This window comes from Sprattus sprattus (genome assembly GCF_963457725.1).
Source record: "Sprattus sprattus genome assembly, chromosome: 1".
Classification (NCBI taxonomy): domain Eukaryota; kingdom Metazoa; phylum Chordata; class Actinopteri; order Clupeiformes; family Clupeidae; genus Sprattus; species Sprattus sprattus.
The window spans coordinates 11,929,751-11,949,196 of NC_137920.1; the positions used below are offsets into that span (position 1 = coordinate 11,929,751).

General features: G+C 44.2%; 7 protein-coding genes across 7 annotated transcripts in view; 3 read left to right on the forward strand and 4 right to left on the reverse strand.

The window, feature by feature from the left end:
* capn8 (calpain 8) overlaps positions 1–5,446 on the forward strand; it is a gene marked incomplete at both ends in the record, with an annotated part of 43,756 nt that extends 38,310 nt beyond the window's left edge. The window contains 10 exons of the mRNA XM_080835309.1: positions 1–93; positions 371–407; positions 532–597; positions 873–930; positions 1,115–1,179; positions 3,104–3,172; positions 3,301–3,379; positions 4,348–4,464; positions 4,624–4,682; positions 5,429–5,446. The exon at positions 1–93 is cut by the window's left edge and continues 119 nt beyond it. Of these exons, the coding sequence (XP_080691435.1) occupies positions 1–93; positions 371–407; positions 532–597; positions 873–930; positions 1,115–1,179; positions 3,104–3,172; positions 3,301–3,379; positions 4,348–4,464; positions 4,624–4,682; positions 5,429–5,446 (661 nt within the window). The remainder of the gene's footprint in view (positions 94–370; positions 408–531; positions 598–872; positions 931–1,114; positions 1,180–3,103; positions 3,173–3,300; positions 3,380–4,347; positions 4,465–4,623; positions 4,683–5,428) is intronic.
* LOC308364918 (histone H1-like) overlaps positions 1–19,446 on the reverse strand; it is a gene marked incomplete at its 5' end in the record, with an annotated part of 439,427 nt that overhangs the window by 419,740 nt on the left and 241 nt on the right. The gene's annotated exons all lie outside the window — the stretch shown is intronic.
* On the forward strand, positions 10,628–10,939 carry LOC308365260 (histone H4; the record flags this gene model as incomplete). Its single annotated transcript, XM_080838637.1, has 1 exon — positions 10,628–10,939. The coding sequence occupies one exon, from the start codon at positions 10,628–10,630 to the stop codon at positions 10,937–10,939; it is 312 nt and encodes a 103-aa protein (XP_080694763.1).
* Positions 11,780–12,155, forward strand: LOC308365208 (histone H2B 1/2-like; the record flags this gene model as incomplete). Its single annotated transcript, XM_080838563.1, has 1 exon — positions 11,780–12,155. The coding sequence occupies exon 1, from the start codon at positions 11,781–11,783 to the stop codon at positions 12,153–12,155; it is 375 nt and encodes a 124-aa protein (XP_080694689.1). The 5' UTR covers position 11,780.
* LOC308365026 (histone H3.2) lies at positions 13,364–13,774 on the reverse strand (the record flags this gene model as incomplete). The annotated part of the gene is made up of 1 exon (XM_080838340.1): positions 13,364–13,774. One exon carries the CDS (start codon positions 13,772–13,774, stop codon positions 13,364–13,366), a length of 411 nt encoding a protein of 136 aa, XP_080694466.1.
* LOC308365081 (histone H2A-like) lies at positions 15,024–15,401 on the reverse strand (the record flags this gene model as incomplete). Its single annotated transcript, XM_080838412.1, has 1 exon — positions 15,024–15,401. One exon carries the CDS (start codon positions 15,399–15,401, stop codon positions 15,024–15,026), a length of 378 nt encoding a protein of 125 aa, XP_080694538.1.
* LOC308364993 (histone H3.2) lies at positions 17,825–18,235 on the reverse strand (the record flags this gene model as incomplete). The annotated part of the gene is made up of 1 exon (XM_080838291.1): positions 17,825–18,235. One exon carries the CDS (start codon positions 18,233–18,235, stop codon positions 17,825–17,827), a length of 411 nt encoding a protein of 136 aa, XP_080694417.1.

A 19,446-nucleotide genomic window follows, 5' to 3' on the forward strand; every position in this document is an offset into this window, starting at 1 on the left:
CGGCGAATACGTCATCATCCCGTCCACCTTCGAGCCGCACCGTAAGGGCAGCTTCGTGCTGCGTGTCTTCTCCGAGAAGCAGGCCGCCACCAGGTGGGTGCAGAGGTCAAAGGTGAAGGGTTATTTTTGTATGTGTTCTATAAATAATCTCACTGTGTCTTAGCTGTCAGTCAGTACATACCCAGCCAGCTAATATATACCAAGCAGCTATCCTAACCTGGCAGATATTCAGTGGCTAGGTTCAGTAGACTCCCAATCTTTGTAAACAAACACAAGTGAGGTCATGCTGACTAATGAGCCACTACACAGGGTAGTAGGAAAGAGTTCAGGTTGTACAGCGTTGGTTTGCTGATATTGTTTTGTTTTTCAGTCCAATGGAAGAGGATATCAACGCTGAAGTTGATGAGGTAGGCTCTCTCATGCACACACACACATTACACACACAAACACACACACACACACACAGTCTAACACACACATGAAATGATGCAGTGTCTGCGCATAACAACACATTTACTTCCTGGATTTCAGCCTGAGATTTCTACGACAGATGTGGACCCGCACTTTAAACAACTGTTCTTGAAGATCGCTGGAAATGTACGTTCAGCATCATGTCCTTTTATGAAACTTAAACACACTCCATAGTCACTCTCTTTTAATGGTTTTTATTAGACTGAAAGGTGTCAGTACAGTGGTGGGGTCGTGACCTTTGAATGGTGTCAGTACAGTGGTGGGGTCGTGACCTTTGAATGGTGTCAGTACAGTGGTGGGGCCGTGACCTTTGAATGGTGTCAGTACAGTGGTGGGGTCGTGACCTTTGAATGGTGTCAGTACAGTGGTGGGGTCGTGACCTCTCTGTCTCATTCCCACAGGACTCGGAGATCTCTGCATTTGAACTCCAGCAGATATTAAACAAAGTCATCTCTCAACGTAAGAGGAGATTTGATGCATTTGAAGACACACATACTTTTTTGGTGACAAGAAATCTCAGTTGCCCTGGACATTTTCACTCATGTCCACCACCCACTACCCCTTATTCTCTCTCCCCCTCTCTCCCTCTCCCTCCCTCTCTCTCTCTCTCTCTCTCTCTCTCTCTCTCTCTCTCTCTCCGTAGGTACTGATGTGAAGACGGATGGCTTTAGCCTTGAGACCTGTCGCCACATCATCAGTCTGCTGGATGTATCCTTCAATGGGTTGCTATTTTTAACAGACAATAGATTTTTATTTTACAACATAACACAAAACAACCCAGAATGAGCTCAAATTACAGAGACCCAACAGCCTTAACCCAAAGGGCCCTATCTTGCACCCAGCGCAATTGACATTGTCACCGACGCATATATCATTCCTATCTTGCACCCGGCGCACAGCGCGATTTTCCCTCCAGAGGCGCGCTTCGAAATGAACTTGCGTCGACATGGGCGGGGGCGGAACAGAGAAGGCGTTTCTCTGGCGCAAGTGGTATTTTGCAGTTTCAAAACAACGCCGTGCGCCGTGCGCCATTGACCAAAAAATAGCTGGTCTAATGTGAGGCGCAATGTCTAAAGTCTGTAACGCGTATTCAGAACGCTATTTTAAGGGCGCATGTGCTTGCCCGCACAGTATAGGACCTGTAGGCTACACTTTACTTCTGTCGTCTTCACGAGAGATTTACACCAATTGTTTGGCAAGCCATATATAATTACAATGAAAATAAAGTATTTACCACATGAGGAAATCATTGTGATATCCGTATCCAAGACATTTAAAAACTAGGCATACATCTAGCGTACACAATTGACCCAAATGATTCAGGTTAATTGAAGCTGCGTGACATTTGATTTATTGTATGGCTTTGTTGCATTTATTTAATGCCAGTATTATTATAAATCTTGTAAACTCATCTCTGTGTATGTGGACTTTATTTATGTACCTTGGGTTTGGTCAGCTGGTGCACTGGCTTGGGTGCCGATTTCCATGCCCCCAAATCCCTGCACGCTCTCAGGCGTGAGGGTAGACGTGGCGATGTCCTCTGCTGCCGTCAGATCCTGGGTCGAGGCAGATCCACCTCCCGTGAAGGCACGAGAACGTGTGTTACCTTCCAGCTTGGATGTCCCACGTCTCCGGACGTCATTATAGCGTTTTCGGCAACGTTTTCGGGTGCCCCGTTGCAGAAACAATCACGGCAATATCTTGACATGCTTGCTTGACTTTGCTTACTTTTGGAGGGTTTCTCGCATCCCCATATATATCTATCTCCCGGCTTTTTACAAAGCCATACAATAAATCAAATGTCACGCAGCTTCAATTAACCTGAATCATTTGGGTCAATGTGTAGGCTACATGTAGCCTATGCTTATTTTTTAAAATATCTTGGATATGGATTTCACAATGATTTCCTCAAGTGGTAAATACTTTATTTTCCTTGTAATTATATATGGCTTGCCAAAAAATTGGTGTAAATCTCACGTCGGTCTCCTCGGCTGTGAACTTCTCCGGTCTTCCACCAGGTAATTCCGCCATCAAAATAACAAGCCGCTATGGACTATGCGCTTCTCGCTCTTAAAGGGAATGTGAAATGACGCTCCGATTGGTTTATTGCATATTACGCCCAAACCACACCTATGGCTGAGTAACCTCCTTTGGACCAACCCTTTTGACACTTGCGCTGGACGCAAGTGTGTTTTTTCCGCCGTTAAAATAGCAACTGCGCCATAGAGCCGCCCACACAGCTACTTGCGCTTGGCGCCGTCCTACTTGCGTTCCTGATCGGCAAGATAGGGCCCAAAGTTGGGGTTAAAAAAACAACCCGGCACTTTTAAGCATTGGATGATTTTAATAGATGGTGTGTTTTTAACCCATAAAAAGACACTTGTTATATAAAATAGGTAATTTTTGCCAATGTTATTGCCAGCATTTATGATAAAGTAAATCATGATGAACAGTAAATCGCATCTTACTGTAATGCACCATATATACATGTACACCTCTATCGGCACCATACGTAGATTATTTTTACTGGTAGAAGACACATACTTCCTCCTCTCTCAGTCCAGACATGTCACATTGACCTGTGCAGATAATCCTCCTCGTCATCAAAGCCTGAAGCCTTAACAGCACACAGAAAGATGGGACCACGAAACTGGGCCTGGTAGAGTTTCATACTCTCTGGATGAAGACTCAGAAGTACTTGGTAAGGATGTGTGTGTGTCTGTGTGTGTGTGTGTGTGTGTGTGTGTGTGTGTGTGTGTGTCTGTCTGAGAGAGAGAAATAGAGAGACTAAATATAAGTCTAATATTTGTCTTTTATCTCTTCCTGCAGGAAATCTTTCAGAGCCACGACTCCGATAAGTCGGGCACCATCAGTAGCCATGAGCTGAGAGGAGCTCTGACTGAAGCAGGTAAGGCAGCACACCTGAGCTCAACACATGTAGAGGCCACACACCTGAGCTCAACACATTTAGAGGACGCACAGCTGAGCTCAACACATTGAGAGGCAGCACACCTGAGCTCAACACATTTAGAGGCAGCACACCTGAGCTCAACACATTTAGAGGCCACCCCTGAGCTCAACACATTTACAGGCAGCACACTTGAGCTCAACACATTTAGAGGCAGGACACCTGAGCTCAACACATTTAGAGGCCACCCCTGAGCTCAACACATTTAGAGGCAGCACACCTGAGCTCAGCACATTTAGAGGCAGCACACCTGAGCTCAACACATTTAGAGGCAGCACACCTGAGCTCAACACATTGAGAGGCAGCACACCTGAGCTCAACACATTGAGAGGCAGCACACCTGAGCTCAACACATTTAGAGGCAGCACACCTGAGCTCAACACATTAAGATTCAGGATGAAGTTTAACTTCAAACATTTAAATTCAGAATGAAGTTAAACCTGATACATTTTCCGGATGATGTTAACTGCGGTGTGACCCTGTATGTGACCTCTGTGTGTGACCTCTGGGTGTGACCTCTGTATGTGACCTCTGTGTGTGACCTGCGGTGTGACCTCTGGGTGTGACCTCTGTGTGTGACCTCTGGGTGTGACCTCTGTGCGTGACCTCTGTGTGTGACCTGCGGTGTGACCTCTGGGTGTGACCTCTGTGTGTGACCTAGGTGTGACCTCTGTGTGTGACCTCTGTAAATGACCTGCTGTGTGACCCTTTGTGTGACCTCTGTGTGTGACCTCTGTGTATGACCTGCTGTGTGACCTGCTGTGTGACCTCTGTGTGTGACCTCTGTGTGACCCTGTATGACCTGCTGTGCGACCCCTATGTGACCCCTGTGTGTGACCTGCTGTGTGACCTCTGTGAATTTCCTGCTGTGTGACCTGTTGTGAAGCTATGACCTCCGTGTGTCCCAGGGTTCCAGCTGAACAGTGACGTGCTGCAGGTGATAGTGCAGCACTACGCCAACGCTCTGTTCGCCATCGACTTCGACTGCTTTATGGGCTGCCTTGTGCGCCTGGAGATGCTCTTCAGTGAGTCTGCACACACACACGCACAAACACAAAAACACACACACACACACACACATACACACAAACACAAGCATGCACTCACACACTCTCTACGTCATTCAGTGTGCCTGGTTTTAAGAGCTGATCTCTCTTCAACGGCATTTTCTCTTCTCCCACCAGAAATGTTCAAAACTCTTGACAAGAGCAGCTCGGGGAAGATTGAGCTGGATCTGTTGCAGGTAGGTTATGTTGCAGAGTATCATGAGTTACTAACTGTTCCATATGTGTATCTATGTATATGTATATCCAAATGCTGACTCAATGCTTTTTCTTTGTGTGTGTGTGTGTGTGCGTGTGTCTGTGTGTGTGTGTGTGTGTGTGTGTGTGTGTGTGTGTGTGTGTGCGTGCGTGTGTGTGTGTTTATGCAGTGGATTTGCCTTTCCATGCATTAGTACGGAGGGGCAACTCTGGTCCTGCTCCAAAAGAAAAGTCCTTGAAGTCTTTAGCATCGGTCCCGCTTGATCAGAATGTGGCCAACTGACATCATTTCCCTCTTTTTCTGAATCAATCATAGCTTGTCTAATCACAATTCATTTACATTGCAGAGTATTTAAAATAACCATTTTTTGATTCAAGATTTTCTCATTACTGTAACTCCATTTTTTTTTGTATGTTGAAGTCAAAGAATATAATGGAATATAATAGAAATAGTTAAAAAAAGCCTTTATTGTCATTGTGTTCGCATACAACGACATTTGGAGCGCTGCTCCTGTTGGTGCGACAAGGGAAAACATAAAACACAACAACACCGTAGTTCAACTAGCTGAAATCAGTGCAGGTAGTGGTATAGATTACAAATTCTTACCTGAGGTGCTCTACAATAAATACATTTCATCATGTCAAGGGATACCAGATTTTCAATTGTAACTTCAACTTGATTTCTGAATGCTAATATGCATGCAATGTGTTGTGTTGTACTTTTTAGAGGACATCTACCCATTAAAGTCATTGACCTATAATTAAAACCAATGCGAGAAGTAATTGAGTCTTTATTGTTAAATACAGAGCAATTTTGTAACATGGAGAAAATGTGTCTTTACTATATTCAGTCTTCACATAAAAAGTATAGATGACGCGTAGAATGATGTCAGCACACCCTTAGACATCATATACGTAGACGCCGCCTCCACTGCTTCAGCCCGTTGCCTTGGCGAAACGCGTCGCCGCCATATTGGTGGAGGAGCTCTCTGACGTCAGAGGTCTGTCAAACGTGTCAAACAAGCGCAAGTTGCCAGGAGCTGCGGTTTATCTGGATAAAAATCACGATAACCTTTTACATTTCGCAACCAATTTCATGGAGTATTCAAGGGTTTATGCTCTACGTGAAGTGTGTGAAAAAGATTTGCCTCTACGTTACTTTGAATCTCGCTAGTTAAATCGCAAGTCATACATGTGCATGGGTCTATGATAAACGCTCACTTTTCTTGCACAGCTCGTGCACTTTGAAAATACTGAGAAGATCTATAAACTTTCGAAATAGTGCTTCTTTAGTTACTACGTATTGACCATCATTAAGAGAAAGAGCAAACATCAAATAGTGAGAAACTGGCAGTCAGTGTGTTTTTCATAGTTTAATAGTTCCTTTTCAAGTATGTGCATTAAGAAACCTTGAACAGTGCAATTGGCAATACACAGTTATTTCACTGCAGGTGCAGCCTGAGCTTGTGGAATACAGACACAACCAAGGACAACAGTGCAAAGTGGTGGTTGTCAATGCCAAATTGTGTGTCCTGAATGTGCTCCTTGAGGAGAAACACATCATCTGTGCCGATGTCAGCCCAGACAAACTGCTTGACCACAGACACACTGACAGCTTGCCCTGATGCAGACTGGCGAATGAACCGCTCTGCTGACCTGACCACCTTCACTGTCCCCTCTGAAGGAATCATCAGCCCTCCTTTGTTCTTCAGAGTCAGCAGGTGGTAGCTCTCGTGGAAAGATGCGCGTGCAGCATCTGTCACCAGGCTAGCACGGCACGCACCACAGGACAGCTTTCTCAAAACCGGCCGCACCACAAACCCTGCCATGTAGACCAGTGCGTTTTCCACTAGGCCACCAGAGCGGGTTGGCATGTAGCTGTGTTCCCCAATCAACGCAGAGACATTCACGAAGGGCACCTCAAGCTCTTCCGTTTCAGAGGCAGAGGACATCTCTACAGCCGACAGGGACACGGTCTCATCCTGTGGTGCCACATTCCCTGAAGTGCTCGGTGTGACACCACTTCGGACCATGAGCCGGCGGAAGATTCCCTGGAACTGGCCTGCGGAGGGATTGTTGTTCCAGCCCCCTAAAAACCAAATACACACAACACTTAATACCGATATTTACTCTTTTCAGACGTCAAAGACTTTTTTGGAAAGACAATTTAATGAATTTAATTAATTTAGAAACTTCTGAGATCCTTACCTGATGCCCTGATGGAGTTGAAAAGGAGCTCCAAATGATCCTGGCTGAACCGGTAGGTGCAGATATATTGCTGACTCTGCAGCAGCTCAGGACACATCAGCATTAGGGTGTCAATGTTGATGACAAACCCAATGACAGACAGGTAACTTCAAAAGAAAATGTTTTGTCGGTTTGAAAGTTGTAGATGGACATTTCCTGACATTTCATGGACATTTCCACATTGACCTGTATGAACTGAAAAACCGCCGACAGCAAAAAGATCGGAACAAGAGAACAGAGCATCATATGCATGCATAATCAGAGCATGCACATATGGAAGAGTCACTATTTAAAATACCTCTTTGAACGATGAAGGGGAGTTCCATCCTTCATCACCAAACTGATTAAGTACTCCCGGGCTCTGGACAAGAGTTCTACACTCCTTGTCCAATTCGAAGATCCCAGGGGGGCTTTGAATCCTTTGGAACGGGGATTGCGGGTGTTCATAATGTCAAACAGCCTGTCAATCATCTAAAAGAAATTGTTTAGGAAATAGAAAGGAAGAAGATGGAGATGAAGATGAAGATGAAGAAGATGGCCAGGACACTTTGATAAGAAAACAATGTTTGAATGTAGTCTTACCTCAATGAATTCGGCTGTCGCTTGACAGAGGGTGAAGCGTGGATACCCCAGGTCCCTCAGCGTTCGGAGCGCTACTGCCACAGAGCGACTCAGCGTCTGTGCAGCCAGGGACACCTTCATCTTCTGTGAGTCAAACTGAATGTGCTTTTCAGTGACCCTGTTGGCAGCATGCAGTCCATTCTTTGTTTGAATATCGTTCAAACAAACAACGTAGTCCCAGTTGATGAGGCCAGTTCTGCTACAGATTGGGCTGTACGCTTGCAGCATGTTTCTTGCCAGCTTCAACATGTGGCAGGCGTCCATCATGACAAACACCCTCTCGCCAGTCGCAGGATGGGGGAAAAATGTTTTCAAAGGCTCACAAGGGTTGGCCTTTAGCTGGCACCCCAGCTGGTTGCACATGCTTATGTTTGATGCATGCCCATCCATTGTGAGGGACATGACCCGGATGCCACGCTCATGCAGGGCCTCCATCGCATGTACCAGCAGGACCTTCTGGGTGTCGGGCGTCAGAGACTCGGTCAGGTAGTAGGCAATTGGAGCCTTCCAATGGCCTTGTAGGCCAACCACCATAAAAACCAGAGCCTCAGTGGCAATATCTGTCTCGTTTAGGCCATCCCCCATGTCCACAAATCCGGTCATTTTCTGGGAATGTGGACTGTACTGGACATGTTTCCTGATGGCCAAGCCATCCAGCATGAGCGCCACACGTCCATACTTCACTGGATCTTCCTCTCTTTTTCTTCTCAACATGTCCAGCATCATGGTGTTGAGTCCAGGCTTGGAATCCACAGAGCCCATCCACCTTTATCAAATGAAAAAGTAGTTATTATTAAGTAGCAATAATATAATAAAAATGTATTTGAACCAGTAATTTCCTATCAATAAAGTGCAATTAAATGTAATGGCAAATACCTTTGCAATGTATGTGGATGTGGTAGGTGGAGGTGGAGAGACTCTCTCAGGTAAGAGTAGGCTTTGGGCCCGTGCAGGTGGAGAGTGAGGGCAAACTCCCTCTGCTCTTTAGTGTACTCGTGGCCCTGTTTGGACAGGAGGCCTAATGGAAGATCTGAAATGCAGATAGCACAGAGTAATTAGTAAGTGACTGAAAGAGTATGAATGTCATTATGAAAACACCAATAGGCTAATGTGTTTATTTCCAGGCAAGGCCATATGAATGCAAATATGTAATCTTGTCGTGGCTGTAGACAAAAGCCAACAATCATTGTCTTAATAGCTCTAGCTTAAAGATGCACAAAAGCCAGGAACCATGACTGATTGCTCTAAACAGGTGCCCATAAACACCTGCCAACAAAGGTACCTGGCTATTGTGTGTCTTGAAGCTAGAGCTATCAGACTATGATTGTTGGCTTTTGTCTGTGCCGGATGCTATTCAAACTATGAATGGGGGCATATTACAGACGTTGTCAGGTATTTGGAGTTTAAGTTTGATATATGAAATTCAGACAAGCCAAGCATTTGAACACATTATTGCAGTTGTATTTCTTTGGTTGCAGATATACATGACATTCAAAGTTTAATTTCAATGTTACCTGAGTATAGGTCAAGCCTCTCTTGTAGCTCTTCATTTATGAGGTTCTTCCCCCTGAGGTCCTCCAGAAGACAACGCACTGTTTTCTTCGCCCTCCGCTTTCGGGCCTTTGAGTTCCTCATCTCTTTCTCAAGACTCTCCACCCTAGCCAGGGCTTCATTGAGTCTAGTCTTGAGAAGAGTGGGAGATGGAGGCAATGCATTAGTGTGTTCCTAGTAAAAAAGGACAAAACAGTAGTGAGTAATGTTTATGATGCCATGATGCTCACTGCTGTTTTGGGGCAAAGCTAGTGTCAATCATTCCAAATTAACACACACACACAAAATAAAACCATTTTCAGCAAGCTTAGTGATGCACTTACTCTTTTGAGATGTGTTGGGAAACTGAACACAGATGGTTTAGTTCCATCCCTGAGCCTGACATTTTGGCCTGTCCGGTCAAAATCCTCAGGCTGAAAGTGCTGGCTACAGAGCATTGACCCCTCAGTGGCAGAAAAGTCTTCCCTTTTCACAGCCACTTCCCACTGTCTCCTCAACTGCTTCTCTTTGGGAAACCTTAAAATTGGGAGAAAGGTTAGCTAGCCAGTCAGTCAGATTCATAATACAGATGTATCTTTAAAAAAAAAAAAAACATTGAAAAAGCAATAACGTTTAAAACGTAATTTCGGCCGGCGACTGACCCCTCACAGGTGCATGTAGAATATCGTGACATTTTTTCCGTAGTCTCATTCATTACGTGACACATTCGTATATTGTAGAACCATTACATATACAGTGGCATGTTTTGAGCCTTTTTTGTTTTAATCTAGTCTCTTTCTTAAATACATCACAGGGAGATTTTGAGGGCCAATCGCTCAGCCGAAACGCAGCTTTTCGTCGCGACCATAAATGCTATATAATTACATGATACATACATGGTAATTACTCACAAGCAAGTAGTGGTAGATTGGTTTATATATATATAAACTGTATATCCTATATTTCTTGACAATATTATCTCCTGTTGACGAACGATAAGGCTAGAATAAGGCTTTGCTCCCCATGTCCATTTCACGTTAGACTAGCTATAGTCTGATTCTGGTGGCAACTTAGCTGTCTCAATTTAGCTCTTAGCTCTCAACATAATACATGATCTACGTGACATGACTGAATTTTACAATTACAAATAGAAACAATTGTTTAGTCTTACTTGTGAAAGGTAATTCCTTGCGATCTTGTTTGAATCGTCATGACGGTAGTGCATCCCCAAGCGGCGCATGAAGTAGGCATCTTCACTCCGATGACAAAATAGCTCCTATAGGAAGATGGCGCCAACGATTTATGCGGTCCAAGGCCGAAAGGGGCGCTGTAGCTGCCAAAGGGGCGTCTACCTATATGATGTCTATGAGCACACCACAACTGACGTAAATAAGTGGGGCGGGGGAAATAAACGTCAAATCGGGCCGCCTTTATAGTCTTCTAATAGGTCCTCTTTGAGCGTATTAATACACGGGATCCCCAGCTATTAAGCATTACTCATCTTTGAGAGAACAATAAACAAGTGAACATGTCTGGTAGAGGTAAAGGAGGAAAGGGACTCGGAAAAGGAGGCGCCAAGCGTCATCGCAAGGTTCTCCGTGATAACATCCAGGGAATCACAAAGCCCGCTATCCGCCGTCTGGCTCGCCGTGGTGGCGTGAAGCGTATCTCCGGCCTCATCTACGAGGAGACTCGTGGTGTGCTGAAGGTTTTCCTGGAAAATGTGATCCGTGATGCCGTCACCTACACAGAACACGCCAAGAGAAAGACCGTGACCGCCATGGATGTGGTCTATGCTCTGAAGCGTCAGGGCCGCACTCTGTACGGCTTCGGCGGATAAAGATTTGATCACATATTCAAACTGAACCCAAAGGCTCTTTTAAGAGCCACCCAAATACTTCATCAAAGCCATTTCCAATCGCTTATAACTTATAAATATATTACCAGACCTGTAGTTTCCACAGTAATACCACCCATATTTCCGAGTAATAATGCCTGCTCCACCAATTGTATGTTTATTATCCTGCATGTTGCATCATGTCCTGTTTTTAATGGTGTACAACCCCCCCCCCCCCCCCAAAAAATACAACAAATACACAAAAATACAGCCCTCACCACCGCCGCCCCCATTAACGAAACGCAGTTGAATGATGTATCTCTGAAAAAGCTCACTCTTCGTAAATACAACACTGGGCTTATTCCACAACTGACATTTATATCGGCGTAATAATGTCATAATCTCTCCCATAAACACGAAGTTAGATAGATAGATACATACTTTATTAATCCCGTGGAGAAGTTCTGGGATCTTGCAGCTCTCACATATTTACAATAATTACAAACCCAGTTAAAGTTAAAACCAGTAATTGATTATGCAGACTGATGCTAGTTTATGTATTTATAATATTCTAGTATGTATTTTACCTAATTTTCTCTATTTTTAGTGAAAAGTGCGGGAAATGAAACAACGCTAGAGGGGTTGGGGTAACTGCTGTTCTGTGGCAGGGGCCGGACTTGTTTCATTGACCGGCCCCTTTGCTGCAAAGTAACCAATCGTGTCTCAGTGTTTGGTGTTGGAGGGAAATGAATGGTAGCAGTCATTAATTTGCATAAACATTTGTATAAATTGATGGCAACCTCAAAGACCGTAACATTTTCTCTAAGAAAGACAGCTATACAACATGCCTGAAGTTGCGAAGCCAGCACCCAAGAAGGGATCCAAGAAAGCCGTGACCAAGACGGCCGCGAAGGGTGGCAAGAAGCGCCGAAAGACCAGGAAGGAGAGCTATGCCATCTACGTCTACAAGGTTTTGAAGCAGGTCCACCCTGATACTGGTATCTCCTCTAAGGCGATGGGCATCATGAACTCTTTCGTGAACGACATCTTCGAGCGCATCGCTGGGGAGTCTTCCCGCCTGGCTCACTACAACAAACGGTCCACCATCACCTCCAGGGAGATCCAGACCGCAGTGCGTCTGCTTCTGCCCGGTGAGCTGGCCAAGCACGCAGTGTCTGAGGGAACCAAGGCTGTCACCAAATACACCAGCTCCAAGTAAAGTGTTTGTTTAACAAACTCCAACTCAAAGGCTCTTTTAAGAGCCACCCAACTTTTCTTTAAAAAGTTATTCCAGTTCCTTTAAAAATAAGTCAACGTTGAATGGTAAATCTATGATATCATATATAAATTATCATTGAAACATATGTCCAAGAATACGGCCTTTATTGTAACTGTTTCACCTCATGAGAACTAATGGCACCGACTGCTGTAATGGCTGCCATTTAATTATAGTGGTGTATTCTCAAACGTGCATGAATAAATATCACGTTCCCCATAAACATGACATTATAACTGGCACATTTGATTTTGGACCCTATGCAGTAACTAGTAAAATGGCCAATCTTTAAGAAACACAGGACACTATTTGCTTAACATGTATTAGTTAACGTTTTAAAACGGCCACAGTCCCACGCGCGCATAGAAGTTTCCATTCAAACCCTGATGGTCGTTAATCGCCCCGCTCTCGTTGGGAATGAATATTCCGCCTGTAGAGCAAGGAAACGCCTCCGCCGCCCTTTCAAAGTTGGCGATGTAATCCGACGTTGTATAGAAGGGCGGGAGTAATCAAAAGAAGATGGCGGGGTCTCGGCGTCCAACTAGGAAATATTGTATGTAAATAAAGGTTTTTAAACTACCTTTTGCATGTCTACACCGACTCCATTTGTTGTAAACGAACACTATCAGGGCAAACCGAATATTGTAGGTGTCTACCATTATTGTTAGCTTGCTGCTTACACTGAAACAGAACATCCGTTGAGAGCACAAAACGGCTAGCTAGCTGTTGATAAATTAAACTAGAACTCGAAGTGCCAAGTAGCCTCTGATATTGTTGGGATCGTATCTGATCAGATACAATAAATGTATACATTAATGAATCGCAGCCGCGACAGTCGTTCATTATGTTCATTAGTTCGCAAGCTAAGCTGCACTGCAACTGCTACTTGATCGCCAAACCTTGTCTTAAACAACTCGGCGGAATAAGCGTTTATTATAAACATAGTTTGAGGACTTGAACATGATACTAGTGGCAATACCTGCTGGGATTAATAGAAACATTGATGCTGAAATAGGTCCAGACTTGGTTTATTTTAGTTCTACTGTAATATTAAGGTAATTCATATTAACTAATAGACAGAGAATAAAGCCTTCTTCGACAGTTTGGTGGCTCTTAAAAGAGCCTTTGGATTCCAAGACGGAAAGATGAACTTAAGCACGCTCCCCACGGATGCGACGAGCCAGCTGGATGTCCTTGGGCATGATGGTGACCCTCTTGGCGTGGATGGCGCACAGGTTGGTGTCCTCGAACAGACCGACCAGGTAAGCCTCGCTGGCCTCCTGAAGAGCCATGACAGCAGAACTCTGGAAACGCAGGTCGGTCTTGAAGTCCTGAGCGATCTCTCTGACCAGACGCTGGAAGGGCAGCTTGCGGATCAGCAGTTCGGTGGACTTCTGGTAACGGCGGATCTCTCTCAGAGCCACGGTACCGGGCCTGTAACGATGGGGCTTCTTCACGCCACCGGTGGCTGGGGCGCTTTTGCGGGCAGCCTTAGTGGCGAGCTGCTTCCTTGGGGCCTTGCCTCCGGTGGATTTACGGGCGGTCTGCTTTGTTCTTGCCATTGTTCGTCTTTGCTTTGATAAAAATCAGAAACAGTAACTCGAGTGTAGCAGTTCGCACCTTTAAAGCATTTTCAGGCCACCGCCCCCTATTACGTAATGTAGTTGTCTTCGCTGATTGGCTGATATCAGTGCGCGCCCTTTTCTATTGTCGGTGTTGGCGCCTAAAAATTTAAACAGAAAGACAGACTTCTCGTTCAAAGCTTTGTCGCCGTTCTGGCGATTCTTCCAGTGTTAACTGAAGTTGTACACAGAAAATGAATACTACAAAAACAACGAGTAGCGAAGTTAACAATGTGACTCCACCTTTGTTTAACAGTACTATAACTAATCCAGTACCATAAATACAAATAAGAAAGGTGCGCGTTTTTCTTCTTAAAAGGCTAATCTTCCCCTATGATGCTTCTGAATTCAGTCATTGATAATTTTAATATTCACAACCAAAAATCACTCTTACTTAAACCTAGTTCCTGAGTGTGAGTTTAGTTCATGTGAGTCAAGATAGTTTAAGTGTATGTACACCATTTACAATTAACGCTATTCAGATTAAATGCAATCCAGCTCGTTGGTTGAATTCTAAAGTGAGTTTTGGCACCTGCATTGTATTCTGAAAAGACATAGTATTGTATGACAGCGTTCGCTTCAGTTAGCGTCCAAGCAGTGCAATAGAGGCCATTATTTTACATTGACACTTTTTCCACACTCATTTTGACAATAATGCGTTTCGCCTGTTGTGTCAGTTGACATCTGCTCCGCTGGGTCCAACATGTGTACTTTGACAGACCAAGACAAGACATGGCCACCTAATCTCAATGTATACACGCATGCCAAGCTACCATTAGATCACGATAAATGGAAAAGCAAACTGGTGTGACTGCATGTTATCGAAGACATTGACCACTATAGTTTCGAGAATATAATGAAAAAAAAAACCACAAGATTACTGGTTTTATTTCAGTTAGCCTCCAGGCAATGCAGTGGTCCTCGAGAGTGGATTAGTTTATTCAGGCACTCTGCTTCAGAAAAACAAGGCGAGTCAGCTGTTGTGAGTGAAGACTGCTATGTACTTTTACAGAACAGCCCCAAATATGACCTCACAACGTAGTAACTACCCACGAAAACCAACAGCTCAGGGAAAGTGAACTAGTGTTTATAAATAACGAGGGAGTGATATAATGATTGGTAAGCTTTTCAAAGTGATACAGTTGGGTGGCTCTTAAAAGAGCCTTCGTTTTAATGTAAACTACAAAGTTTACTTGGACTTCTCGGTCTTCTTGGGCAGAAGCACTGCCTGGATGTTGGGCAGCACACCACCCTGGGCGATGGTGACTCCACCGAGAAGCTTGTTCAACTCTTCGTCGTTGCGCACAGCCAGCTGCAGATGGCGGGGAATGATACGACTCTTCTTGTTGTCGCGGGCAGCGTTGCCGGCCAACTCAAGGATCTCAGCGGTCAGATACTCGAGCACGGCAGCCATGTAGACCGGAGCTCCAGCTCCAACACGATGGGCATAGTTACCCTTGCGGAGCAGCCTGTGAACACGGCCCACGGGGAACTGGAGTCCAGCCCTGGATGAGCGGGTCTTTGCCTTTGCTCTAGCCTTTCCTCCGGTTTTGCCTCGTCCACTCATTTTGGAATAGATATTTGATGTTCGTCACAAGTACGAATGATAAACTTCTTCTGTAAGACCGTGTTTTTATACTACATGTCAGCCTCTCACTGCTTAACATAAAGATAGTGAGAGCCAATCAGATGCGACGTGTCAATCGCCTTAATTTGCCGCAGACAAATGCCTTGCCGCCATAAATCTCTAGCAACGCCCCACTTTGGGGGGAACAAAACACGGTCCCTATGATGATAATGGATAACCATAGATAGACATACATACATGTCTATGATGTAAATTGTCTTTAATGGAAATATAACTGAAATAGAATACAGAACATGTCAGCAAAAAGCTTTATTGCTTACTGCTTTGTATTGTTGAATTACATAAAATGTCCTTAATACCCTTAACGATACGAAGATGGACTAATTCGCCCAAACAGCCAAACAGGCAAAATCGCCATACATGTAAACAGCTGTACTGTGTCAAATGAAGGGTTTGGTACTTGAATGTGTATGTGTAGATACTGCAGAGTCCAGTAGACCCATTCAGCACCACTATCACTGGGTAGTTATTCACGATTCTGTACAATTTCTACGAAATTGTCCCAACATACAAACGTGATTAGAAGGCATGCAAGTAAATGGGGCTGAAAAAATGCTGTATTGGCAATAGATAGATACATACATACATACATACATACATACATACATACATACCTACCTACCTACCTACCTACCTACCTACCTACCTACCCTACCTACCCTACCTACCCTACCTACCTACCTACCTACCTACCTACCTACCTACATACATACATGAATATTTTATAAATCCTGACGGAAATGTAGGTCGTCCAGTAGCTTGTGAACATAGACTTACACCTCACCAACATACATACATAAATCACATACATAGGGAGAACATGGTCAAACTGCTGGCGTGGATAGTACAAAAAAATATAATGGTCTTGTCCTTGTGTGGATGGATGGTGCAAGATAGTGTCCTTGTGCTTCTGTGTGTGTGTTTGGAAAGGGCAAAGAACAAAGTGATAGTGCAGAATATATTAGTGGTAAAGTCCGTGCACGGTAAATGAAAGATGTTACACATGAAGTCCTGGCGACCCACTTTGTGTTCACCAGTGCGGCAGCCAGAGGTGTCTGTGGGGCCCCACGTACCTTTACCACGCGCCAAGCCCGGGCCAGCCACAGACTGCTCCCCGTATCATTAGTTTCTCAAACAGAGGTGAGACATGACTGGATCGTTTTACGCCGCCACCATCACATATTTGCTTGATCCAGAAAATTCAGTGCTTGCTTTGCAATTAAGAGTGTCCTAAATTAATGCATTTCAATGTAGCCCTGGGTGATCCTCTTTGTCACAGGGAGATATAAATGTTTTGAACCTAAAAAGATCCCCCATAAAAACCTTGTGTTCACTGTTCCTATGACCAAGCTAATCAGGACAAGTGTCACATTTTCAGGATGGTTAAAATGTCAGTGCTGACAGCATTTAATCAACCCCACCAAAGGACATTTTAGAGCCAGCTATATATATTTAAATCCATGTTGTACTAAAAAGTATAGTCTGATTCCTCAACTCAGTTTCCCTATTTGCAAAATGACACCTCACTCCAGAGAAGAGAAGCTTCTGAGGTCAACTTCAGACCAGCTGTGCAATACATTTTGAGAGTGAACAACAGATTTGCATTTGTATTGTTGGGGACTTTTAGTAGATCACTAAAGATAAAAGCAAAATATGTGAAAACACATCATTTATTTACACAAACAATTACAGATTTCAAACAAAACACACACTAAATGACTTATTTGTGTTCCACTATGGTACAAAATAAATCATGTTCTGCCATTTATGACCACCGTACTGCCTCAACAGATTAAACACGCCTTCTAGTATCAGATTTGTATCAAAATGATATTACTACATAATCATTGATACTAATATCAACACGCACATAAACCTGTGTTTGTGTAATGTTCTCCATGTACGCCAATGGCCTCGCTTCAGTGGCGCGTAGATTTTAAGTCTTCTAAGAGGTCCAGTCGTTCAAGAATTTCATATAGATTTTGCTTTGAGGAAAGCGACGGTTCCATTATTCCTCAAAACCCTATTACAAAAAGTTCATTATTTGACTATATTTTGAATTCATCAAACATTATACTGACAGAAATCTAGATCCTAAAAATAATGTAATGCCCGCCACCAGATGGCCTCAGTTAGCCAAAGGTTCTTCCCAAGTGGTATGCAGGTTGGTGCACACACACACATACAGCCGGTATTTTAAGACCGGTCATGAGATTTGACAAAGAATCATGGATGTGAATCATCGTATCTCTACTTGTGTTGACAGTGTATGAATTGAGCCTTCATTGACAGTTTGGTGGCTCTTAAAAGAGCCTTTTGATTTACTTGAGGGAAAGATGAACTTAAGCACGCTCCCCACGGATGCGACGAGCCAGCTGGATGTCCTTGGGCATGATGGTGACCCTCTTGGCGTGGATGGCGCACAGGTTGGTGTCCTCGAACAGACCGACCAGGTAAGCCTCGCTAGCCTCCTGAAGAGCCATGACGGCAGAACTCTGGAAGCGCAGGTCGGTCTTGAAGTCCTGAGCGATCTCTCTGACCAGACGCTGGAAGGGCAGCTTGCGGATCAGCAGCTCAGTGGACTTCTGGTAACGACGGATCTCCCTCAGAGCCACGGTGCCGGGCCTGTAACGATGGGGTTTCTTCACGCCACCGGTGGCTGGGGCGCTTTTGCGGGCAGCTTTGGTAGCGAGCTGCTTCCTTGGGGCCTTGCCTCCAGTGGATTTACGGGCGGTCTGCTTGGTTCTTGCCATTTCTACTGCGAGTTACAAGCACTAATGAGAAGTTCAAACAGTGAAGGTAGCGTTTTAAACCTTCCCCCTTCGAAATGCCATGTGCGCGCTTATTTCAGTCTGCCCTGATTGGCCAACTGTCAACGTGTATCTGATTTCTATTGGGCAGTCATGATCTCCAGAAAAGAACCCTTCCCTCTTTTTCCCTGTTGGCCGTTAAACAATAGAGTTTTTATTATGGTTTTGTTTATTAATTTAGAGTGGGACACCTACGAATTTTCTAAACATTTTTTAAACGTAATGTTATAATTTCACAGTAAACGCTTACATGTTTTTTTCTGTATTTTGAAAATGCGGTTTAAGTAATTTTTCAACGTATACCTTTTCGGTGCATGACTAAGAATATTTTATAAATTGGAACCTGACTATATCACGTTAGAGGTTGACAGTATTTTAAATGAAACTGACCTCAATTAAACCTGAACAAAAATATAATTATTCTTTTCTAGACACCCACTGCAAAAATATTGCAGCTAATAGCTGAAAATGGCTGAAGTTAGTATGCCAGGTGCTTGTTGAGAACATTGTGATTGTGTAGTATTTTGTACTTTAGATGCATAGAATGTGTAGCGTTCAAGAAGGAAAGGTTAATAGGCAAATTAATACAATAGCTTCGTTTAAGTGTGGTTGTTAAGTGCGATTGGGGTGTATGATCATTATTGACTATAATGGAAGGCATTGCAACGGTAAAACGCTGGGTTAGGTCTGAAATATAACATGTTTGCTGCCATTATATTCAACCAAGTGTAAGTTATTAGCTGTAGCTAGAACTTAAATATCAGCTTTTAAAAGACACTTTGGGTGGCTCTTAAAAGAACCGTTTAAAATAACAAAGTATGCACCATTACTTCACCTCTTCTTAGGTGCTGCCCTTTTGGGCTTGGGGGCTGCAGTGTTCACTGCCTTAGCTTTCTTGGGGCTCTTTGCCACCTTCTTCGCTACGGCGGGTTTTTTCACCTTCTTAGCAGCAGCAGCGGGCTTCTTAGCTTTAACTGCAACGGGCTTCTTAGCTTTCTTGACAGCCGGCTTCTTCGCTGCGGCAGGTTTCTTGGCCACAGCCTTCTTTGCCTTGGGAACGGCTTTCTTGACGGACTGTTTCTTCGCCTCCACCTGCTTCTTGTTCAGCTTGAAGGAGCCGGACGCGCCGGTTCCCTTGGTCTGGACCAATGTTC